Here is a 26,603-nt window from a genome sequence, read left to right on the forward strand (position 1 = left end):
AGTTGATAACGATATTTAACATGTGTTGCAGCACAAAAATCCTTTAGGGTTAAAACCTGTGCATCATGGTCTGAAAGGCCATTCACTTTTTTGCTAACAGAATGTCATCCTAGTAATGAGGAATGAATAAAAATGTTGTCTAGGGTTGGTCTACTGTTCCCTTGCACTCTCGTTGGAAAGAATACGGTTTGCATAAGATTATATGAATTAAGGAGGTCTACCAGCATCCTGTTCCTTGCACAATCACTTATACAATTAATATTGAAGTCACCACATATATCTAACTTTTTGTATTTCCTATAAAGTGAACCAAGAACCTCGTCTAGCTTTAGCAAAAATGTTGTGAAATCGGAGTCTGGGGATCTATAAATAACATCAGTTAGAAGTTTAGCTCCGTTAAATTTTTTACCACACCTGCACAACATTCAAACGCCTTTTCAGTGCAGTACTTTGAAACATCAATGGACTCAAATGGGATGCCGTTTTTCACATACTTGGCTAATCCCCCATACCGCAAAGAGCTCCTCGAAAAGCTGCCAGCCAACCTGTATCCTGGTAAAGGAAGTCTCTGAATTATCTACTTATTTAAGAAGTGTTCAGATGTACCAATAATTTCAGAGACAACATCTATAAGCAGTTCACTAACTTTATCTCTAATACCTTGTATATTTTGATGAAATATACTAATTCCCTCATTACTCGGATACCTAAGCTTTGTCAAAAGTGGTTTCTTTGTTAGAGAGGAATACCTGTCAGCTGACTTTAATCTGAAAAAGGTGCAGCTCTAACACCCACTACTGCAGGAATTTTCCCATGAGTGATCCCACCACCCCCACCTATGCTGTCATCTATAAGCTTTGCCAACCTCCCCTTCCCATACTTGTTGAGGTGCAGGCCATGTCTAGTGAAACTCGTCCTGCTGATAGACTCCACTGACACAACTGAAATGTGACCCATGCTTTCTGTCATCGGCGCACCCCCAAGTCTCATGTTATTACACCTGACGGCTGTATTAAGATGAGGCCAATCGTGACGCTGAAACAGTTCCACGAAATGCACATTCGTGTTGCCAGTCTGAGTGGCTATCTTTCCCAGGTCACCATCTATGTCATACTCCCCATCCCTATCAATACTGTTACCAGCCCCACCCACAATCACTACCTGATCCTCTTTAGTAAAATCCCTACATAACCCCCCTATGTTAACAGTCACCTGAGCCAATCCTGCATTAGGCTTCACAATGCTGGTGACCTGGTACTCACTCCCCAGCACTTCCTGCAACTGTTGGCCTACACCTCTGCCATGGGAACTACCTAACAGCAGAACCCTCTTCTTCCTCTTCGACTTTGCAACTGTTCTAGCCACCGTAACTACTGAGGTCTGGTGCATACTTCCTACATCTACAGCTACTAGAGATTCCTCTCCACTAGATTCTGACAGTTGGTCATATCTATTATAAACACCAATAGTAAAATTATCTGAAAATCTTCTTCTCCTAGCAGCTCCCTTGCCAACAGCCAGCTCCCATTCCCCAACCCCCTCCTCCCTCCTCATCCTATCTAGCTCCTCGTGTGCGTTTTTCAACTGCACCTGAAGGGCACAGAGCTTACGCTCCTGCTCCTCTATCAACTTACTCTTGCTACATAAGCTGCAGTTCCAGGAGAGGATCTCACCAGAATGCCCACTGGCTTCCCAACTGCATTCCCCCCAGTGAAAATACTTCGAACAAGTCTCACACCGCGATCCACTACACACGCACCTAGGCAAAGCCCACACACTTCTCACTCGGGGTAAAATTTTACGTTTCCTACGTCCGCTACTACAATAAGAAGATGTTAAAAACCTGACTACAGTAAACACAAACTTACTCTACAAGGGAAGTAACTACTATTATTAACAGTATTAATAAACAAATAATGTGAATAAAACAAAAGACTAATACAGAAAGAGAATCAAACGTCTAATGACACAGGAACGAAGCTGAAAACAGTTTCCAAAAGGTTCTTCTGAAATTATTTCACCAGAAAACACAAAAAAACTCCGGTTGAAGACTACTAAAGTTCCTAAATAAACCACTATACCCAAACAATTAATTAGTACTTAGCTTTCTAATTAGTACTTAGCTTTCGTTGCTCGATACGAAACACTCACAAATATCAGGTCACAACACAAGAAAGGCAGAGGTGAATGAAGAAACCGCTAGTAAGTCACTTATATAGTAAATATTATCACAAAAACCGTTAAAATATGTATCTGAAACCTAAAAATATGTAAAAACTTGGAGAGCGATCTCTCACGCTTATGACGTCACACCAAACTACCTACTGCAACCTACATCTCTCTGAATCTGCTTAGGTGTTCATATCTTGGTCTTCCTCTACGATTTTTACCCTCCATGCTGCCCTCAATTGGTGATCCCTTGATGCCTCAGAACATGTCCTACCAACCGATCCCTTCTTCTTGTCAAGTTGTGCCACAAACTCCTCTTCTCCCCAATTCTATTCAATACTTCCTCATTAGTTATGTGATCTACCCATCTAATCTTCAGCATTCTTCTGTAGCACCACATTTCGAAAGCTGCTGTTCTCTTCTTGTCCAAACTATTTATCGCCCATGTTTCACTTCCATACATGGCTACACTCCATACAAATACTTTCAGAAACAACTTCCAGACACTTAAATCTATACTCGATGTTAACAAATTTCTCTTCTTCAGAAACGCCTTACGTGCCATTGCCAGTCTACATTTTATATCCTCTCTACTTCGACCGTCATTAGTTATTTTGCTCCCAAAATAGCAAAAACTTTATTACTTTATACTTTAAGTGTCACATTTCCTAATCTAATTCTCTCAGCATCACCCGACTTAATTCGACTATTTTCCATTATCCTCGCTTTGCTTTTGATGATTTTCACCTTATATCTTCCTTTCAAGACACTATCCATTCCGTTCAAGTGCTCTTCCAAGTCCTTTGCTGTCTCTGACAGAATTACAATGTCATCGGCGAACCTCAAAGTTTTTATTTCTTCTCCATTAATTTTAATACCTACTCCAAATTTTTCTTTTGTTTCCTTTACTGCTTGCGCAATATACAGATTGAATGAGATCGGGGAGAGGCTACAACCCTTTCTCACTCTCTTCCCAACCACTGCTTCCCTTTCATGTCCCTGGACTCTTATAACTGCCATCTTGTTTCTGTACAAATTGTAAATAGCCTTTCGCTCCCTGTATTTTACCCCTGCCACCTTTAGAATTTGAAAGAGAGTATTCCAGTCAACATTGTCAAAAGCTTTCTCTAAGTCTACAAATGCTAGAAACGCAGGTTTGCCTTTCCTTAATCTAGCTTCTAAAATAAGTCGTAGTGTCAGTATTGCCTCACGTGTTCCAATATTTCTACGTAATCCAAACTGATCTTCCCCTGAGGTCGGCTTCTACTAGTTTTTCCTTTCCTTAGCAGTCTTAAATTTATTTATTTTTTATTTGCAGTTTTAAACTTACTAACAAATGCAAAGAATCAAAATTTTAAAAACGAATTAAAAAAAAAACACCGTAAGTTACACAAAAGGGAAAACAAGACACTAAAGCATAATTACAAAACAACAATGATCTTACAGTAACAACAGCAGATAAGGGGACGGTCATAGTAGTAATGAATAAATTACATTACCATCATCGTTTAAAACAAGGCTTGATAAAGGAATTCTCAAAAAAAAAAAAAAAAAAATATGGTTCAAATGGCTCTGAGCACTATGGGACTCCACTGCTGTGGTCATCAGTCCCCTAGAACTTAGAACTACTTAAACCTAACTAACCTAAGGACATCGCACACATCATTTCTATTATACTAAATTGATGTAAAACTATTAATGTCAGTTAAATAGCATTTCAACTAATAATTAATAGACTTTAAATTATTTTTCAATATCATTGCATTTATTTTACATTTTTATAGTATCAGTGAACATAGTACCTGTTAAATGTCAAATTGTACTAATCAGTGAGATTGGAGTTATTTTTTTTATCTGTCCACAATTTATGTGATTATGGTTATGTTTCGTGGTTTCACGTATCTGGTTCAAAATGGCTCTGTGCACTATGGGACTTAACTTCTGAGGTCATTAGTCACTTAGAACTAGTTAAACCTAACTAACCTAAGGACATCACACACATCCATGTCCGAGGCAGGATTCGAACCTGCGACCGTAGCGCTCTCGTGGTTCCAGACTGCAGCGCCTAGAACCCCAAGGCCACTTCGGCCGACCCACGAATCTGGTCCTCTGGTCTTTGATATCTGCCAGGGTCTGCTTTTAACACTTGACACGAAGCACTTGGGCAGAATGTTTCTAACGTTGTTGGCTTTCAAACCTCCTCTTGAACAGCACGCTATTCGGATATTTTCAAGTCCTGTAATTGACGTAGCATCCTCGGCTACGTACCCATCAACATAATTGTGAAGCACAATACAGGCCTTGACAACATCAGTAGCAAAATCAGGTTGTACACTGAAGGAACGATGAAAAAAATCGCCTTTTGTTACTGAGTATTCCGAAAGGGCACTCAGTGTACCTTCTTGCTCTACACAGTCTGTAGTTCAGTATCCTCTTTTTCAACAGTCAACTGAGTACCAGCATAATGTATCAACAAATGTTTATGTAAGCCAAATGCAGCGTCAGCAACAAAGAAATAAGGTACTTTCGGGCTTTCTGTTCCTGGTAGATACATCTCTTCCAGTAGATTATGTGAACCACTTTTAATTGATTTCCACAGCTTAGTGTCTTTAAGAATAGAAGAATCACAGTCTTTTCCATAACTTCCAATTTCCAGGAAATTTAAGCATATGAAAGCATTTTCCCGAAAGCTGGAACGCGCATTGACTACGGATTCACTCGTATATTTTATCAATCGCATCGCTTCTACATACGATTTCCGTTTGCTGTGCAATGAGAATAGGACACTTCTGTAATGGACACTGTAATTCTTCAAGTGGCCCTTGAGGTATACGACGTAAGGGTGGTAGAACTGCAAAGGCTCTGGAGCAATAACTTCTTAAATGAACAAATCGATATTCCGATTTCATCGACAACCAGGCCATCGTATGCACATATCACGAGTCACCAATGTACAGAAACGCCTTCACTTTTACGTAAAGGCACAAAACTTTGTCAAAAAAAATGACGTTAGCTATATTCGTGAGCTTTCCAGATTTTGTGGCTGTTGCACACATGATGATGCTGTTCCGCCAACTGGTTTACGTCTTGTTGGACTCGAGAATTAAATTTGTCACTAACTTCTTGGAGACAAACAAAAACTATTGGTAACAGTTTTTCGGAAACTGTTAATTCGTACTAGGGTGTGCACGAATGCGCACGTTCACAAGTACAAAATAGCTATCGAGGTGGAGGACCCGAGTGACAAGCGGCGGACAGACTCGAGGTAAATATAAAATGATCGATTCGTGTGTGTTCGATGGTTTTACAGAGGCTAGAAACAATGGATATGTGGTTACTAAGCCTACGCGGGCAATGGCTGCAGGCAGCCTCATTACTGTCAAGGAAGTTTTGAAGTTCAAGTCTCACAACGTGGTGCGATTCTTTCTAGGGGCAACACAGAATTCAGTGGCACCGTGTTGCCAAATAAACCTGCACCAAAGACAAGCGTACGTTTGATGAATTATTGGAAACAGCAAGATTGTTAGAACTTCAAACCGCCAGTATAATTGATTACTTTTTAAGTACAGATGAAACACAATGTATCACGCCTCTGGTAAGAGAACGTTATGATTTTGAGGCGAGAAAGCTGTCGGTCAGTTGAAAAAAAAAAGAGAAATCTATCATCAATTTTTGGAAAAAGTTTTGCGATCTGACCTAAAAATTTTCTGTATATTATTGACTCGTGGGGTGGGCCACGTTCGATGGCCTGGTTGTCTATAAAATCAGAATATCGACGTATTCAATAAAAGTCACTCCTCCAAAGTGCATGCCGTTCTGTCAACGCTATGACTACTTTTACTGACAGCTGAAGAATTACATTCGCCCATTACAGGAATGCCGTATTCTCATCGCACAGCAAACAGAAATCACAAGTAGAAGCGATGTCCATAAATATTATAACAATGGATATATGTATGCTCCACCTCTCCTCCTGAATCACGTGACCGATTTCAACCAAACCTGATACATATATCCCTCACTGTCAGGAAACAAACGCTGTAGCGGTAAGAATCACGTACCTGTCATAGTTCAGGGGATATGACGTCATAAACACTGAGGTGCGTGAAAAATAGCCGCTTTGTGTACGAAGCTTTAATACAGGGTGAGGCAAATAGAAGTAGTTATAGAACAGAGTTAGAAGGTACGAAGAAACATAGCAGAGGAAAGGAAATACTGTACTAATCTGACTGTAGCAGATGTTGAAAGTGACCGTAATTCATCTCTTGGCACGTTTGGGCCTTGGTCAGCAAGTCACTGAAGGTGGATAGAAGCTGGCTGCTGCAGTCTCATCCGAAATGTTCTGCTGCAATTCTTTTTGTGATAGACCTTAGACTTGAGTGCTCCCCACAGAAAATATTCGCACACTGATAGATCGGGTGACCTGGGTGGTCAGCTAGGTCCGCGACCAGACTGACCTCTGCTAACAACTCTGTCAGGCGTGAAGGCACCGTAAATGTACTTCAAGGGTTGGCCGGCTGTATGGGCAGTCGCTCCAGCCTGTTGGAAAAGGTTACTTTCAACATCTGCTATAGTCAGGACTGTGTGTCCATTCCTATGCTGTGTTTCATTGTGCCCTGGAACTCTCTCTGGGCCAGTTTCATTTTCTCCACTCTGTATATTTATTCATTACTACTAAGACTCCAACAGTCCAGTCAACTCAAGGAAGTCGCAGACGTCTGGCAGCATGTTCGAGAGCTCTCAACAGCGAAGCGCAAATGACAGTAGGCGAAAACAATAGCCGTTTATAGCGCTATGAAGAGGCTATTCCATAGAGACGTCTACAAAACCGCGTTATGGAAACGCGAAGCAATTGCGCCCACCGTACAGAAACTGTTCGGGGTTACTTTACTTATACGTATATTATACGTTTCTTTGTACGATAGTTTACATTTTTAAATGTGTTTTCACAAAGAAATGGAAATCAAATGTTTTCGATGTTACACTAAAAACACAGTTCAGTTTTTGTTTTCGTTTGTAATAGAAAAAGGCCAAATGGATACGCAGACAATGCTGGGTTTGTCAGCTAGTAATGAATAAAACACTCTATTTGATCCGTAACCATTTGCAGGCCCCAAGTTTCGAGAAAATGCTTTGATGTGCTTGATTTGTTGTGAAAGTGTCGCCAGATGGTGTTTAACAACGTTAACAAGGTTTCTTTTCGTAACCATGTTCACACTACAAATGTGACTGCGGCGTATACGCGTTCGCACGTTGCTAGCGGTGCTTCGAATGTTTTTGCTGTTTTTGTGCCCTATGACTATTGGCAATGCAGTGGTTCTCTTAAAGTACATAAGCTTAATTTCAAAGCAAAAATTGAAATACTAGAATTTATATATTTTTAATTTTCAGCTACTGTTAGTTGTGTAAGGTTATATACGATTTGTAGTTATAAAATTTATCTTTAATAATATTTGAAATACGCATTTCTTTGGTTAATAATCCCATTATAATTCTCGTTGTCACAAAAAAATATTGATGTCATTGACGTAAAGAAAACTAAGCAACAACATACGATTGGATTCGAGCACTGAGCGCAAAAATTGAAAACTTGGCTCTTACCTTACAAGGGAACCTCCCCATCACACCCCCCTCAGATTTAGTTATAACTTGGCACAGTGGATAGGTCTTGAAAAACTGAACACAGATCAATCGAGAAAACAGGAAGAAGTTGTGTGGAACTATGAAAAAATAAGCAAAATATACAAGCTGAGTAGTCCAAGTGCGACATACGCAACATCAAGGATAGTCAGAGCTCAGGAGCGCCGTGGTCCCGTGGTTAGCGTGAGCAGCTACGGAACGAGAAGTCCTTGGTTCAAATCTTTCCTCGAGTGAAAAGTTTAATTTTTTATTTTCAGACTAATCGGTCCGTACAATTTTAGTGTGGGAGTAGACGTGATTACCATTCCTCCAGGTTGTACACCTCTTGTGCAACCGTTAGATGTGTTTAATTTTCGGTAAGTGAAATACTTTGTGAAAAGATTCTATGATTTTGCAAAGTTGCACAGGTACACAGAGCAGTACTGTTTACGTGATCGTGTGTCAATTATCAAAGTTCAGGCATTCAGACATAATCAACTTCGCTCTCCAAAATTCCAGGATATGTTCAGATTTGCTTGGACATATGCAGGATTTGACCGTGTTCACACGGAAAAATTTAAGAACGTTAAAAACATATGTTTTGACAGAGCACAGGGAGAACTGTGCAACTGTGAAACTGTTGCATTCATTTGTTGCAGTTTATGTGACAAACTCTTATGTTTTCATCACATTTTTGGGAGTGATTATCACATCCATAAGAAAACCTAAATCGGGCGAGGTAGAAGAATTTTTGTACCCATTCGCCAAGTGTAAAAGTTAGATAGGTCGACAAAATATATCTGTCATGTGACGCACACGCCGTCACCAGTGTCGTATAGAATATATCAGACGTGTTTTCCTGTGGAGGAATCGGTTGACCTATGGCCTTGGGATCAAATGTTTTCAGTCCCATTGGAGAGGCACGTCCTTTCGTCTACTAATCGCACAGTTTTGCGGTGCGGTCGCAAATCACAGGCACTGAATTTATGACAGTGGACAGAGACTTCAATGAACGAACTGACAGATCATAGCTTTGCGAAAATAAAGAAAGTAAACTTTTCACTCGAGGGGAGATTTGACCCAAGGACTTCTCGTTCCGCAGCTGCTCACGCTAACCACGGGACCACGGCGCTCGTGAGCTGTCACTGTCCTTGATGTTGCCTATGTCGCACATGGACTACTCAGCTTGTATATTTTGCTTATTTTGTCATAGTTCCACACATCTTCTTCCTGTTTTCTCGGTTGATCTGTGTTCAGTTTTTCAAGGCCTATCCACTGAGCCAACTTATAACTAAATCTGAGGGGGGTGCGATGGGGAGGTTCCCTTGTTAGCCACTAACCCACCGACTCACTAAGTTTAACGCCGCGCGCGAGAGCTGATGAAATAGCAACAAAACTTTATTTTCTCGAAAGCTATCGAGTGTTGGTACCTAAGAGAAAATAGGTGTCCCTTTATGTTCAGCTTACTTTCGCTAAGCGAAGTTTGGACTGTCCAGCGAACGACCGATAGTGGGTCCTTCGGGTCAGACAATATTTGAGTCGCAGTAAGTTTATCCCTCACAGTTGCAGTGGGCTGGACGCAGCAGGTCCGTGAGCCTGCATCAGCCAATAGCGTAATTTCGTAAACTCTATGGCAACGACGCGATGTTGTCAGAGCTGCATAGATGGCTGTTGTTTCCGGGAATCGTTAGCGCCAGGTTTTCACAAAGAACAGATCCCGCCCATTCATTTACGCTTTTTGAGTTTGCTTATTGCATTCCACACATCAAAGGTCTTTTTGCTTTTTTAAAAGCATCCTATCTTGTACATCTGCCTTCTGGTATTGCAGATTATCTTCTGATGAGTAGATCTTAAACCGCTTATGTACTAGTCGGCGTTGGCCAATCACTCGTGAGCATTTCGTATTCCACAATATCATCGGCCTTCTACCCTGTAACAAAGTAGCATGCGTTTGGGGACAGAGAGGTGTGCTGCGTCATTTAACACCTTGCGGAATTCGTAGTAGGCTACATTTCTGGTACCTCGGTAGTTGAATTCTCTGTGTGTGTATTTTTTAATAGTGCTAGTTTGATTTGTCGGTTTTCGAAGGATTGTTACGTATAGGAAAGAATTTCATGTCTTTTGCTGTCACATCTTCCGTCAGAATAATAGGGAAATAATCTGATCCTAATGTGGCGTCCAGTGTCAACAAAGTATAAACTTTGACAGTTGATTTGGGCATAACGTGATATCTACAACAGAGCCGCTCTCGTGGGGAACAAACATCAAAGTAACTGACCAATCATTGAGGCTCAGAATAAGTGATTATTTGCTATTGAACTAACTGAGCTTTGTCCTGGATCGTCTGTCAACGCAGTGCGTTCGAATCTGTTTCGCTTATCTCGCTCCTCTGGGAGAATATGGGTGAAAGGTACAGAATGTAATTTAATTCTTACTACTGTTATTAGCAGCTTTGCGGTTGGGGAATTCATCTGTACTTCTAGGAACTTAATTTTTCTTCGTAGCAGTGTAGTAACACCTTCTTTTCCATCTGGTATGTTAGTCCTGATAGCAGAGAATCCTCTGAAATTGATATATCTTTCTGCTTTTACGTTTGGGAAATGCAAGCTACAGATATACTTTTTGTACGAACCTATCATGGCAGGGTCTATCAATACTTTTTTCCCTCTTATTCTGTTTTCTGCCGAGTATGTACATAGTAACGTCGCACCATTTCGGTGAATCCGCCCGGCGGACAACCATAGAACTTTGTATGTAGTTAAACTTGCCGGAAAGACAACGAGGTCATAAGATACGTTCTTATCAGTGCGATTAACTAGCTCCGAATATTGATTGTTATATTTTTTGCAGGGGCTTGTTGCTGCAGGAGCAGTGGACTTCCTATACGATGAAGGACTGTTATGTTGGACAGACAATGGACTGGAGATGATACAATGCGTTTCCTATGACGGGAAGGTTCCTGGAGCCAAGGTACGTATATATCTTCACCAAGGGAGCCCCGAATTTGTTACGACGGCATATTGCGTTAAACATGGTTCCTCCAGCAATTTCAGATTCCGTCGCTTAAGTTTTCCTCGCGGAAAAAAATCGGACACATCATTTAACAGCAGTATCAGAAGAATAGATTAATACGCGCCAGGAAGCGTTGAGTTGCAGACAGGCACAATGAAAAGACTGCTACACATTTAATTTTTCGGAAGAAAATCATCCTTCCGATATAAAACACACACACGTTGTGTGTGTGTGTGTGTGTGTGTGTGTGTGTGTGTGTGTGTGTGTGTGTTCGGAAGAAGAACTTTTGTCCGAGAAATTAAATGTTTTGTAGTGGGACAGTAGGACGAATACAGTCGTAGAGGATGCTTTGAGAATGTAGTTACGATGGATGCGGTACAGTAAATAGAGGAAAATAGATAGATTTTCCGTTTCTCTTTACTTCTTACGTGCGTTTAGGCAAATGAATGAAAACAGCACGCTAGGATTTGAGAAATAACTATTCTTAGCTCCAAAATCGCAATAAAAGACAGTCGACAGGAGCCCTGTGTCATTTGTAAATCCCGACGTCTCACGCAGCTCCTCAATGGCACATTCTTTAGATATAGCAAGAACATTTATATTTAGCCGTTAAGAAAATAGCCAACCAATCGAATCATGTGAAATGAAATGCCTCATGTTCTTGAAGCGGAAATTACTGTTTACGCGATAACGCCAACATCACTGATATCAATCTTCATAGAAATTAAGTTCAGTTTCAGCTTTCGCGAGTCGACTGTGGAACCAGATCCAAATTTTTAATAGCGATAGGCTATTACGGTTTTAGAGTATTACAACCACCTGGTAATCTCACAGGCTCATAATGCAGGCCAGTGATCATCATCATCATCATCATCATCATCATCATCCTCCTCCTCCTCCTCCTCCTCCTCCTCCACTTTTCTATAATTGCAAACTGTGAAGTGTGTGTAGGGGGGATAACCCTTTGATTATATTTCCTGGTCCTATAAGACGGTTGCACGTAAACAAATATGGCCATTGAAAATTGTTTCACTACATTTCCACACTTTGCTGAACACGAAAAAGGGGAGAGTGAGTTTGATGCAGATAAAGTTGTAAGGAAGCTATGCAAACTTGGGAATATTCAGAGAATCGTGTCTACAATGACGCTTGATGCTAATGTGCCGTTTGGAGCTGTATTTCTGCCACAGGATAAATCTAATGTATGTTGTCAGCATTTGCTAATACATTCTAGGTTTTTGGTCCATAAAACTGTGGCATGTCGTGGCGAGTTTAAATTTTTAGGAGTGCAGTGCAAACTTGTTGAAAATTGAGCATAAATTTTAGTTTTATTGTACAGCATATACCTATAAATAATACGTTTGGTGTGTGATGACGAAAATGATTTATCAACATGCTTGATGTCAACAGCTACTTTATTGCTATGATGCTGAGCTCCTTTCAGTTCTGCACGGGATATGAAACAGAAAGGCAATCTTTTCCCTCTAGCTCATTCTATTAAGTTTCCATGCTGTTATTTTGATGATTAATTTGTTGTATGCATGTGCCCTGCAGATTGATGTTCTTACAACTGGATTAAGTTCTCCAGATGGCCTAGCATGTGATTGGTTCACCAAAAAAATCTATTGGACTGATGCAGAAACAAACAGAATTGAAGTTGTATCTATTAGTGGTGAACACAGGAAGGTACTGTTCTGGGAAGATATAGACCAGCCCCGAGCAATAGCACTTGATCCAATGAGAGGGTATGTACTTTTGATGTTTCCGTGAGTAATTAAGTTTTTATTTACAGTGTGTAACACCATAGATATTTTTGTTCACAACTTTATTGTTTTAATACATCCAAATATTTATTCCAGCCTTATGTTTTGGACTGACTGGGGTGAGATTCCAAAAATTGAACGTGCTGGAATGAATGGTGACAACTCGACGCGCAAGGTCCTTGTGATAGAGGACATAATGTGGCCTAATGGCCTCACTTTAGATTTCAACAATTCCAAAGTCTATTGGCTGGATGCTAAGCTGCTATTTCTTGCTTCAGTTGATTATGAAGGGAACAACAGACAAAAGTTTGCTAGTCAAGATTTAAAATGTCCATTTGCTGTTTCTTTTTTCCACAACAAGCTGTACTTCACTGACTGGGAAACATGGTAAGCTCATTGTTTATTTTGAATGATTATCATTTTATTGAATTATTGTAGTACATGTGAGCAAAAAGTAGCTGAGTAATATCTTCATGTATAACAGATATGTAGTATAATGAAATGATCTTTATAATTATAGGGGCATACATTCTTACAATCTGGAAGAAGGTGGGAAGCCAAAGGAAATAGCTCACAACAAGGACATAATGCCACTTGATATTCGTGTGTGGGATAAGAGCCGTCAGCCTAAAGGTTATTCACCATGTCAAACAAATAATGGTGGTTGCTCTCATTTATGTCTTCTGTCACCCAGACCTCCAGGCTTCACTTGTGCTTGCCCCACTGGAGTAAAGCTGCTGGATAACCGTACCTGTGCCAACGGTATTGTATGATTTACAAGTAATGTAGAGAATAAGTTGGAATGTGTTGAAAGAATTCTGTTTCTCCTTGTCACGTAAATATTGCCATTATGCCACTTGTTCTTTTCAGGGCCTCAAGAGCTGTTAATTCTCGTACAAAGAACAGATATTTCTAAAATATCACTTGATTCTCCTGATTATACAAATTTTATTCTACCTCTTAAAAATGTGAGGCATGCTATTGCAATAGATTTTGATCCGGTTGAAAATTTTATCTATTGGACAGATGATGATGTGAGTACTGATAGTTTTAACAGTAATATTACTGTGTAACTTGTTTTAAACTTGATCTGTGTTTGCCAGTTACTACTGGTACACGTGTGTTGTTAATGAGAATATACCATGACCTACATGCCTTTTAATAACATCTTACATAACACTTACGTCCCATTATTTGTTTACATACTAATCGCTGCAACCAAGTTAACCAATTTTTTTAGAAAAATAGTAATATATCGCAAACACTTAAAGTTCTGCCAGGTGTACAATTTCCATTTGAATGCTATATTTTGAGTCTTGTATTGTCTTCTGTTGATCTTTCATTGCTCTCACTTGCATATCTGAATCCAATGTGTCTCTTATTGTCTTATGGTATTCAGCTTGCCATAAAGAAATCTTAGACGATCTTCTGTAGGATGAAAGGCAAGTGAGAGGGATAGGCAGCAGCAATACTGGGTAAGAGGGTTTGCAAATCTGAAAAAAAAATATGTATGAAGTCACCATTTTCACCTTGGCTGTTATGGAACTAGAGGAATGTAAGCATTTACTGATTAACACAGTTTTTCATATTCTGGAATCCATGTAGACAAAAAAGTAGTGTCTTCATATTTTGCTATTATTTTTTAGGGTGCAGTGCAATTTTATTGTATGTTTATTTCAGACAGAAAGTCACTTATCTCTCTCTTTAATTTTTAATGTACCCTTAAACATTAAAGAGTTCTGTAACCATTGTTAAACTAATTCAACATTAAATTGATCTCTACATTTTCTCCATCTGCTTGTAGTTAATATTCGTACATATCTCAAACAAAGGCTGTGATATGGTCTAAAAGATAAATGGAAGTAGGCTAGTGATCATAATTTCCAACGGGGGAAACAATAATGTGATTGAATCAGTTATATGGGAGCGAAGCTTAGAGCATGTAAATGTTATTGTTGTTGTTGTCTTCAGTCCTGAGACTGGTTTGATGCAGCTCTCCATGCTACTCTATCCTGTGCAAGCTGCTTCATCTCCCAGTACCTACTGCAACCTACATCCTTCTGAATCTGCTTAGTGTACTCATCTCTCGGTCTCCCTCTACGATTTTTACCCTCCACGCTGCCCTCCAATGCTAAATTTGTGATCCCTTGATGCCTCAAAACATGTCCTACCAACCGATCCCTTCTTCTAGTCAAGTTGTGCCACAAACTTCTCTTCTCCCCAATCCTATTCAATACCTCCTCATTAGTTACGTGATCTATCCACCTTATCTTCAGTATTCTTCTGTAGCACCACATTTCGAAAGCTTCTATTCTCTTCTTGTCCAAACTAGTTATCGTCCATGTTTCACTTCCATACACGGCTACACTCCAAACAAATACTTTCAGAAACGACTTCCTGATACATAAATCTATATTCGATGTTAACAAATTTCTCTTCTTCAGAAACACTTTCCTTGCCATTGCCAGTCTACATTTTATATCCTCTCTACTTCGACCATCATCAGTTATTTTACTTCCTAAATAGCAAAACTCCTTTACTACTTTAAGTGTCTCATTTCCTAATCTAATTCCCTCAGCATCACCCGATTTAATTTGACTACATTCCATTATCCTCGTTTTGCTTTTGTTAATGTTCATCTTATATCCTCCTTTCAAGACACTGTCCATTCCGTTCAACTGCTCTTCCAAGTCCTTTGCCGTCTCTGACAGAATTACAATGTCATCGGCGAACCTCAAAGTTTTTACTTCGTCTCCATGAATTTTAATACCTACTCCAAATTTTTCTTTTGTTTCCTTTACTGCCTGCTCAATATACAGATTGAATAACATCGGGGAGAGGCTACAACCCTGTCTCACTCCTTTCCCAACCACTGCTTCCCTTTCATGCCCCTCGACTCTTATTACTGCCATCTGGTTTCTGTACAAATTATAAATAGCCTTTCGCTCCCTGTATTTTACCCCTGCCACCTTTAGAATTTGAAAAAGAGTATTCCAGTCAACATTGTCAAAAGCTTTCTCTAAGTCTACAAATGCTAGAAACGTAGGTTTGCCTTTTCTTAATCTTTCTTCTAAGATAAGTCGTAAGGTCAGTATTGCCTCACGTGTTCCAACATTTCGACGGAATCCAAACTGATCCTCCCCGAGGTCTGCATCTACCAGTTTTTCCATTCGTCTGTAAAGAATTTGCGTTAGTATTTTGCAGCCGTGGCTTATTAAACTGATAGTTCGGTAATTTTCACATCTGTCAGCACCTGCTTTCTTTGGGATTGGAATTATTATATTCTTCTTGAAGTCTGAGGGTACTTCGCCTGTCTCATACATCTTGCTCACCAGCTGGTAGAGTTTTGTCATGACTGGCTCTCCCAAGGCCGTCAGTAGTTCTAATGGAATGTTGTCTACTCCCGGGGCCTTGTTTCGACTCAGGTCTTTCAGTGCTCTGTCAAACTCTTCACGCAGTATCGTATCTCCCATTTCGTCTTCATCTACATCCTCTTCTATTTCCATAATATTGTCCTCAAGTACATCGCCCTTGTATAAACCTTCTATATACTCCTTCCACCTTTCTGCCTTCCCTTCTTTGCTTAGAACTGGGCTGCCATCTGAGCTCTTGATATTCATACACGTGGTTCTCTTCTCTCCAAAGGTCTCTTTAATTTTCCTGTAGGCAGTATCTATCTTACCCCTAGTGAGGTAAGCTTCTACATCCTTACATTTGTCCTCTAGCCATCCCTGTTTAGCCATTTTGCACTTCCTGTCGATCTCATTTTTGAGACGTTTGTATTCCTTTTTGCCTGCTTCATTTACTGCATTTTTATATTTTCTCCTTTCATCAATTAAATTCAATATTTCTTCTGTTACCCAAGGATTTCTAGCAGCCCTCGTCTTTGTACCTACTTTATCCTCTGCTGCCTTCACTACTACATCCCTCAGAGCTACCCATTCTTCTTCTACTGTATTTCTTTCCCCTATTCCTGTCAATTGTTCCCTTACGCTCTCTCTGAAACTCTGTACAACCTCTGGTTCTTTCAGTTTATCCAGGTCCCATCTCATTAATTTCCCACATTTTTGCAGTTTCTTCAGTTTTAATCTACAGGTCATAACCAATAGATTGTGGTCAGAGTCCACATCTGCCCCTGGAAATGTCTTACAACTTAAAACCTGGTTCCTAAATCTCTGTCTTACCATTATATAATCTATCTGATACCTTTTAGAATCTCCAGGGTTCTTCCACGTATACAACCTTCTTTCATGATTCTTAAACCAAGTGTTAGCTATGATTAAGTTGTGCTCTGTGCAAAATTCTACTAGGCGGCTTCCTCTTTCATTTCTTAGCCCCAATCCATATTCACCTACTATGTTTCCTTCTCTCCCTTTTCCTACACTCGAATTCCAGTCACCCATTACTATTAAATTTTCGTCTCCCTTCACTATCTGAATAATTTCTTTTATTTCATCGTACATTTCTTCAATTTCTTCATCATCTGCAGAGCTAGTTGGCATATAAACTTGTACTACTGTAGTAGGTGTGGGCTTCGTATCTATCTTGGCCACAATAATGCGTTCACTATGCTGTTTGTAGTAGCTTACCCGCATTCCTATTTTCCTATTCATTATCAAACCTACTCCTGCATTACCCCTATTTGATTTTGTGTTTATAACCCTGTAGTCACCTGACCAGAAGTCTTGTTCCTCCTGCCACCGAACTTCACTAATTCCCACTATATCTAACTTTAACCTATCCATTTCCCTTTTTAAATTTTCTAACCTACCTGCCCGATTAAGGGATCTGACATTCCACGCTCCGATCCGTATGGAAGTTAAATTGTTGTATTGCTATCTTCTGATGTCATTAATGACTCTTAAAAATAAGAATTTGAAATGTACTCTAGGTTTTCTAGAAAGTCAAAGTATCACATTTCAGTCTAACCATCATCTCAACCTACACCTTCTATTCACCATAAGCTAGTCAAACAACTAGTGACAGGATCACATTGCTCAGCTCATGTCACGCATTAAAAAAAAAAGAAAATTCAAAATGAAATACATAAATCACCTAAGCTACATTTTACTTAGTACCCTTCACAATACCAGTAGAATAACTTCATATAATACATTACAGTATATAATACTAAAATAATGACACAAGTGTACAGGACTGTGGGCCAGGCCGGTTCCTCCTTTGAGTGCTGGATGGAAATAAGAACACCATCTTTTATTCTTTTTGTCATTGGGCTACATATAAGTATACTTCATACTTTTGCCAACTTCATGTGTGCCCTTCTTTCAATAGCAAGGAAGAAATCTTACCATACAGAGGGGTAAAAATTATCCCTGGCAGTAGTATGTCTCTGTGCTCAATCTGTCTGTTTTAATTTACAGCTGCTTTATTTATGATCCTGTTTCTCTGTCAGTCACAACATCATTTTTTAGAGTTGCTCTTTTCTGCTGCTGCCTACAGGCCAAGGCAATAAGACGAGCTCATCTGAATGGAACAGGTCAGGAAGATCTAATTGTGACAGAGGTGGGCCACCCTGATGGAATTGCTGTTGACTGGGTGGCACGTAATATGTACTGGACAGATACAGGGATGGACCGTATTGAAGTGGCACGTCTGAATGGTGAATCACGAATTGTAAGAGCATCATTAAGTATTGTGTTCAGTAGTTAGTTATTCATTTGAGAGGTATGCCTTCTATTGCAGTGTTAAGTACTGTAGTTTGTAGATCTTCTCTCTCTGACTATACATAAAATTATGTGTTTATAACACAGTCTAATGCCGGATGAAGCTCTGTTATAACCACTGTGTCGTTTGTTTCTGTTGGAATTTTGTATCTATAATTTATACGTGCTTATTTTATAGTCATGTATTGTACACAATTATGTCTAAATGCATCTCATAAATTTCCAGGATGTGTAGTGTGTGCTGGGTAGTTGCTGATTTGAATAGGCACCCACATCTGAGATGAACTCTTCCTGTACAAGTACAGATGTGAACAATAAAGATTTCCAGTCTTTGTTGAATGTAACTGTTTCAGTACTTTCCCATGATTGCCGATTTCTATGTTTGTAATCAAGTAACTAATCTGGCAAGAATGCCCAGTGCTAAGCTACATGTGAAATGTGAAAATATTCACTGTCATCTTACGTGCTATATCTCTACCTCTACTGGTCATCCATGTCGGATTCTACTATAGTAATGACGGCAAGCGTGTAACGAGGTTACCAAATTAATTTTTACACACACATCTGTAGTTAATATTTATTTCATCTTATGGACACATTGTGCCACATAAAGTCTCCGTTTTATCCGAGTGAATTACAGCATGGTGCTCTTTATGACGCAACTGCTTTATTTCTCTGTACGTAATATTCACTTATTATCATATTCCAAACAAAATGTATTGTAATTGTACTAGATATTTTACTTGGCTTGTAGTTGTTAATGGCTTTGGTGGCTTCCAATTGGACATCACATTTGCTTTTTTTTTAAAAAAAAGTTTTTCAATATTTATTTTTTATTTTTTAAGACTATTTGGGCACTTAAAAGCTAGTTGTCTCGTGAGCTCAACTCAAATGCGGTATTATGAAAAATGATAGATGGAGTATCCAGTGCAGTATTTTTTGTGTGTGTTATAATGAATAGGCATTCGTACATGAAGAGTCGTGCACTGTATACTGTCGTAAGATGCTTGACATTTTCTTTCATAAGGTCACATTCAATTTAAAAAATTATTAATGTCGTGCACACATAAATGAAGAATATAACATATGCTGTGAAGTGACAATACAGCTTAAAATTTCCTATGTTTTCTCTATGAAGCAGTTTACCATTTGTAATATTTACTGTCTGGGAATAATTTACTAGGGAACTGCCTGAATGCAAAGGTCTCTGAATTTAGAAGTTTCAGTTGTACCACTTCCAGGAACGTTAGTATCTCATGTTTAAAGTGATCAATGATACTTAACAAGAACTGGTAAACTTAAAAATAAACAATCGCATACACAAGGCTTTACCACTGATTAGCCAGTGTGTGCATTAAAGACTGTTTATACTAAAGGTACTAGTATTTTTTTTTAAAAAATCCTGAATCCTGTACATTCATATGTCGTAACCAAAGCTTTAACTGCTCATATGTTTTTCATAGCTGTTGTATATGTAGCTTCAAGAAGGAAGAAGGGTAGATTGCAGGTAACATGCTATAAACACCAAGGTATTTGTGATGGACCTCAAGTTTAGATTGCACAAGGCTGGGATGGAAATCAGATGTGTTTCTAAAGAATCATCCTGCATTTGCCTTACATAATTTAGGGTAACCACTGAAGACCTAAATCATGTTGGCCTGAAACAGATTTGAACCTCATTTCTCTACAATGAGTGTCCACTGCCCTAACCATTGCATCATCTCAATTGGTTTTACAAGGTTGAGTCAAATGAAAACCTTAAATGTGTAATAACAAATTGAAATTTTGTGCCGTTGTTCTGTAAGTTGGTAAGCGTGCTAAAAACAGTGTGCAGAATGCCCTGTAGGTGGCAGCCTAGTGCAGATGCTCACATACCGTCAAAGTATCAGTATAAAGTTGGCCGCCCCACTTGCGACTTGCACCAGGGAAGAAAAGCATTCTGTTACTCAGTTTTTGCATAGTGAAGGTGTGAAACCTATTGAAATTCATCGACAAATGAAGGTTCGGTAGAGTGATGCATGTTTGTCACAGCAGCAAGTCTACAAATGGAGTAGGAAGTTCGCAAATGGTGTGACTTCAGTGGAAGATGCTCCTCGTCCAGGGCAGGCACAAAAAGTAGTGACTCCACAGAACATTGCAGCAGTTGAAGCCATAGTGAAGGAAAACTGCCGAGTGACACTGAATGACATTGCAGCATGCTTACACATTAGTCATGGGTCAGCACACCACATTGTGCATGATGAGCTCCAGTTTCACAAATTGTCTCAAGGTGGGTGCCAGTGCAGCTGACTCCTGAAATGAGAGAATGACATGTTGATGCTTGTGAAGAACTTCTTCGGCACTTTAAATGGAAGGTAATGGCTTCCTTGCAAGAATCGTTACTGGGGACAAAACATGGGTTCACTTCCACAAACCGGGAATGGAGAGAGTGAGCAAGGAATGGCGCCATTACTCATCACCGAAACCAAAGGAGTTTCGAGCAGAACCATCAGCAGGGAAGGTTATGCTCACTCTCTTTTGGGACAAAAAAGGCGTTATTTTGGAGCATTACATGCCTAGAGGGACCATTGTCACAAGTGCAACATACACAGATCTCCTAAAAAATCATCTGCGGCCTGCAATGAAATCAAAGCGATGTGGATTGCTGTCAGCAGGTGTCCTTTTGCAATATTACAATGCAAGGCCCAACACTGCCTGTACAACAGTTGCAACAATCACAGACGTGCATTTTGAGTGTCTTCCTCATCCACCATACTCGCCAGACCTTGCCCCAAGTGATTTCCATGTGTTTGGACCACTCAAAGACGCAATGGGAGGAAAGAAGTTGCGTTCTGATGAAGAGGTACGCCATGCGGTGCATGAGTGGTTGTGCGGACTACGAAAAGAATTGTTTTCTAAAGGAATTTATACACTTTGTAATTGGTTGAGGACTTGCATTGAGCGTGGGGGAGATTACGTTGAGAAGTAATAGAGCTTTTTACCACTTCTGCACAATAAATAATATTTAAAAAATATTTAAGGTTTTCATTTGACTCACCCCGTGTATATATTCACACAAAACCCAGGTAACTGGCATTTGATTTTGATTTTGCTGTACAGTATTTCTCAAATGCTGGCAATGGAGAAGTGCTTTGATGATACTCTTCACTTAGGTTGACTTTCTTCATCTCTCTGTAAATTGAATGTTGATGCCTTGTGGAACTATTAAAGGAAGACCACTGTATGAAACACCATCATTTGTTAAAACACCTTATGTATTTCTGGACCAACACTCAAAGATGAACTTTACCTCAGAATTGAGTAATGTTGTTAAGGTGATTAGAGTAGTGTAATGCAACAAGGATAAATCTTATCCATAGCAAGAACCCTGTGTGCTGTGCGAATAGGTACAACTCTTGTCAGTTCAACAAATATTACCTTATAAATAAATAAAAAACTTTTTTATTTTAAAGTCAGTGCATTAGTATTTGTAAAATGACGATTATTCCACTTGGGACCTGTGGAATGACACATTAGCTTATTTGTTTTAGTTGTAAATATTTGTCATGTATTGTTTTTCTGACATGTTCCACATCCTGGAGGACCTCCTCACTACGGATCAATTGGAAAGAAAGTAAAACTAATCTAAAAGAAGGGCAGCTCATTTTGTATTATTGTGAAAAAAGGGGGAGAGTGCCATGAAAATGATTCTTGGATTGGGGTAGCAATTATTAAAACAAAGGTTTTTTTGTTGTGGCAGTATCTTTTCGTGAAACTTCAGTCACCAACTTTCTCCTCAGATCGCAAAAATATTCTGTTGTTGCCCACCTACATAGGGAGGAATAATCATCATGATAAAATAAGAGGAATCGAAGCTCATGCTTGTTTTCCCACATGCCATTCGGGCATGGAAAGGTAGAGAAATATCTTCAACCAGGTTCGATGAATCCTCTGCCGGGCATGTAATTGTGTAAAGAAATTGTGCAGATGTAGGTTTAGGTGTAGACGTAGACTTCAGGCCATGTGTGAGTGTGTTATGTCTAGCTGCTGCAATTTTTAGCAATCTCAATAGACAGTACCAATGTGTATGGAAGCTGTTGTGAGGTTATTATCATGTTGTGCTGTGCTGAAACAGTAAGCACACCTGCAGTGCCAACATCAAATGAGGAAAGCACAGCTTGTTTCACCCACATTGTCACCACCCTATGTCTGCCTGTGGTTTGGATGTTCTTGCATCCTCCACTCCCCGCAGGCTACACATAACGGAGTCAGGAAAAACAGTAAAGCTGTTGTCAATTTGAAAGTTGATTTGAATACTGCTATTGTATATTATACCTGTTCTCGTGTTTCAGGTTTTAATAACAGAAGATCTAGGTGAACCAAGAGCGATTGCTGTGGCACCAGAGAAGGGGTGGATGTTTTGGTCTGACTGGGACAGTGAAGCACCCAAAATCGAACGAGCATCTTTAGATGGCTCAGATCGAACCATGCTCATTTCCAAGGATCTAGGCTGGCCAAATGGAATAACTCTTGATCTTGCGTACAATAAGATATATTGGTGTGATGCTAAGAAAGATAGACTTGAGGTCTGTATATTCATATGGTAGAAAATAAAAACTAATTTAATTTATTTTATTAATAACAAACAATCCTGTAGAAAAGTGTCATTATATTGTAGTCTTAACTGAAAAGTTACAAATGCAAACAATCAAATGCGTAATAGTAATTTTAATTGAACCTACATCAGTTATTTATTAGCTGAATGTAGGGGGCGTGATCTCTGAATTTTGTATGTGAAAAATCTTAAAGCTTTTTAAATAAAGCAAACATGATTATCATTCTAAATCTTTGTTATTCATGTTTACATATTTATTTCTCATTGTAATTACCCTGGCAACGAACACATTTCTCCCGTCAACAGATCAGTTTGTTGAGACTGTCTCTGTAGAATATTTGACTTGGCTGACTGAGCCACCATCTCACCTCTGCTTGCACTACTTCATCACTATCAAAGTGAAGGCTTCAAACGTGTTCTTTAAGTTTTGGATGTAGATGAAAATCTGATGGGAACAAGTTGGGACTGTGTAGAGAATGGTTGATGACAGTGAACCAAGTCATCAGATTGTTGTAGATGTCACAGCACTCGTGTGGTTTGGCATTGTTGTGCTGAAGGAGAAGGTGCTCCCTGTTTGGATGAACTCTTGGCATTCAAAACTTGGTTACAGCATGCTGTTTCTAATGTACTGACATAATTAGGTTACACACTGCCATGTTAAACTCTAAAATTCAGAGCCATCTAGAAGCAGATTATTCAAATGTGTTAACATGAAGACTAAAAATGTAGAATATTAATAATGTTTATTTTATTTAATAGGCATTAAGAGCTTTCACATAAAATGTTAAGAGGCAATGCTTTTGAGCATGCTTGTGTATTTTAGAACTATAAGAACCTGCTCTTATGTAAAATAATACTTTAAAAAAGTGAAAAAAGAATTATCTTTGTTTAGCAATGTATAATTAATCTTATCATTTCAGGTGGCAAATATGGATGGAAGTGATAGGCGAGAGATTATTAGTGACAATTTGCCACATCCATTTGGCTTGAGTCTTCTTGGAGATTATCTTTATTGGACCGATTGGCAGCGAAGATCAATTGAGCGGGTGAACAAAATAACTGGAAATGAACGCAAACTGATTGCAGATCAGTTACCAAATGTTATGGGCCTAAAAGTTATACGCCTTGGTGAAGTGAAGGGAACAAACCCATGTGCAAAAAATAATGGTGGTTGTGATCAGCTGTGCCTTAACAGACCAGGAAATGACTATATTTGTGCATGTAAAATGGGTAAGTAAAGTGAATAAGAAGATATTATTTATTTTACTTAAATTATTTAAAAATAGTAGAAGTTATCATAACTGGTTTCCAATTGGTCAGTATTCAAAATTTTTTATTCTGATTTGCATTTTAAAAACTTGAAATTGTCTGCAACAAATACATATTGTAATGAAACGTCCTGACAGATTAAAACTGTGGAATCCAGTGCAGACCAGCTCCCAGAGATAGGCATAGGTTCAGCATTGAATCCTTAACCTACAGACAGTTTTAATCTGCATGAAGTTTCACGGTTAAGGACTCAATAATCTTGTCCTCATACAAATGCTAGCTTTGTTTGAATGGCAATCTGTGATATTATGTGAATTGGCACAGCTATGCATGTGTGATAATGAAGTTTAAGATCTCTGCTGTGCTCAAATAATTGTTTGTCTCTTCATAGTCCAGCCAGTTGCAGTGCTAATTATTAATGCAGATCTTATTTTGAAGCAACATTTGATTCCATTATTTTGCAGCTAATGTGTGTTTACATGGTGGCTTATGTACAGTAATATGTATGATAAGAAAATGCTATGCTTAGAGCCACCAAAGCATTAAAGATTTATCAGAAACACATTGTTTTGAGCACAGTTTATTTCTATAAAATATTAGGAAATTTCAGAGAGTAAACATGGCATTTTCAGTCTGTTCCTATTACAGTTCCAAATTAAATCGCCTTTTTTATGTTGTACAGCATAAAGTCTGCGCTTACATGTACAAAACAGCCATGCATTACCTACAGAAAACACATAGTAAAACAATGCTGATATAGAAGCCCAGAACGGTATTGAGAAACACAGCTGTCTCTTTTTTATTGCTATTTATTGTTTGGTCGCCTTATTTGTTGTTCTAAAAGAGTTGCACATTTTTTAATTATTTATTTATTTATTGACAGAATCTCAAGAGAATTTCAAAATGCTGTTACCAGTTTTAGTTGTTCGTTCAGTGGTCATCTTTGATAGTCAGTAGATAAAAAGAGGACACAAGAATCATTGTATTATCTATAAAATCTGACAGGTAGTTATCAGTGTGTTATAAAAACAATAAAATCATATCTAAAGGTTTGTGCTGCTAGCAGTTTCTGTTGCATTGTCAATAGTACTGAAGCCAGCAGTAAGTAGAGATCGAGGTTTTGTAGGCAGAATATTATCTTCCTTTTGCAAGTAGACAAAATCTTGCACCCAATCTACTGTTGCTTTCAGTGTTATTGACATCACAAAGGAAACCAATTGCAGCATATTCCTTTAAGTTTGATTTTATTGTCTTTTTATCATTACGCAGGTAATTAGTTGACAGCTTTCACCTATTATATAATGATTATTTGTGTCCTTTTTTATCTGTTGATAGCATGAAGACGACTCCTGACTGTCCAATCTGATATAAAACCCAATGACTTGAAAATCGGACATCATCCTGCTTCCAATTTTAAATAAAATTTCAGTATCGTATTTACATTTCATTCATTGCAGTGTAGAGCTAAAACCTAGCAAATGCAAAGTTTATGCAATGTGTTTTTACTGCTGCAAAGTCTTTAAAAAGTTAATGCAAAGTCCTACGTAATATGTTTCAATGTAGGAAGTACCATGGATAGTGGGAAAGAAATTCAGTTCTTTATCGATTGAGGATATCAGACTGCAAGATATGCAAAAATCAAATTTTTTTCACCAAATCAGTTTCAAAAAATTGGATAATACCTATTTCATATCGGCCAGAACGCCTTTCCTCAGTGCAGTCAGAAGCGTTTGGTGAGCAGTACAGCCATAGCAAAAGCTGCCTTCACATGGAATGCATACAGCACATGAGTTGCAGTGAAAGGGTTAATAGAAAATGGAATACACGGTAGTGAAACGAGCTATTTGTTTCCCTTCGTATACTTCAGTCCAATTTTGGGTCTCTCTTCAAGGAGATCAATAGCACTTACAAAAATGAAATCATGTTTTGCAGGTTATGAACTGGCTACAGACAACAGGACATGCGTTATTCCAGAAGCATTCTTATTGTTTGTTCGTAAAGAAAATATAGGAAGAATAAGCATTGAGAACAACAATAATGTGGTAAACATACCAGTTACTGGCATTAAGGATGCAAGGTATTCAATAAAGTTTTTGTTATGAGGAAGTGTAAGTGATTATTGATTTTAGCATTTGCTACATAACACACATTTTTTTCCCTCAGTGCCTTGGATTTTGACATAAATGATAACCGTATCTATTGGACAGATGTCAAAGCAAAAACAATCACCAGGTCATTCATGAATGGATCAAATGTAGAAAAAATTGTGGAGTTTGGATTGGACTCTCCTGAAGGTGAGCAGTTTTTTCCCCTCCATTCACTTTACTCTTTATTGGTAATTCTGAATTCCTTAAGAAAAGGTACTGGAGTATAATGGTGTTCTAATTGAAGAACTTGCTTTAATTGATATAATCTGAAACAAGACATTAGAAAGAGGAGGGTGGTAGAAAGAGGATACAGTGAAAGAGTTTATAGACTTCAATTTTACCAGTT

The 26,603-nt window shown here is 38.8% G+C and overlaps 1 protein-coding gene across 2 annotated transcripts in view; it reads left to right on the forward strand.

Annotated features, from left to right (window-relative positions):
* Positions 1 to 26,603, forward strand: part of LOC126355002 (low-density lipoprotein receptor-related protein 6) — a 309,816-nt gene that overhangs the window by 231,771 nt on the left and 51,442 nt on the right. For both annotated transcript variants that reach the window (XM_050005129.1, XM_050005130.1), the window contains exons 3-12: positions 10,639 to 10,758; positions 12,355 to 12,545; positions 12,660 to 12,950; positions 13,084 to 13,325; positions 13,434 to 13,597; positions 18,024 to 18,197; positions 22,579 to 22,812; positions 23,762 to 24,071; positions 26,043 to 26,187; positions 26,274 to 26,404. In XM_050005129.1, the coding sequence (XP_049861086.1) occupies positions 10,639 to 10,758; positions 12,355 to 12,545; positions 12,660 to 12,950; positions 13,084 to 13,325; positions 13,434 to 13,597; positions 18,024 to 18,197; positions 22,579 to 22,812; positions 23,762 to 24,071; positions 26,043 to 26,187; positions 26,274 to 26,404 (2,002 nt within the window). The remainder of the gene's footprint in view (positions 1 to 10,638; positions 10,759 to 12,354; positions 12,546 to 12,659; positions 12,951 to 13,083; positions 13,326 to 13,433; positions 13,598 to 18,023; positions 18,198 to 22,578; positions 22,813 to 23,761; positions 24,072 to 26,042; positions 26,188 to 26,273; positions 26,405 to 26,603) is intronic.

This window comes from Schistocerca gregaria, chromosome 3 (genome assembly GCF_023897955.1).
Source record: "Schistocerca gregaria isolate iqSchGreg1 chromosome 3, iqSchGreg1.2, whole genome shotgun sequence".
In the NCBI taxonomy this organism is placed as follows: Eukaryota; Metazoa; Arthropoda; class Insecta; order Orthoptera; family Acrididae; genus Schistocerca; species Schistocerca gregaria.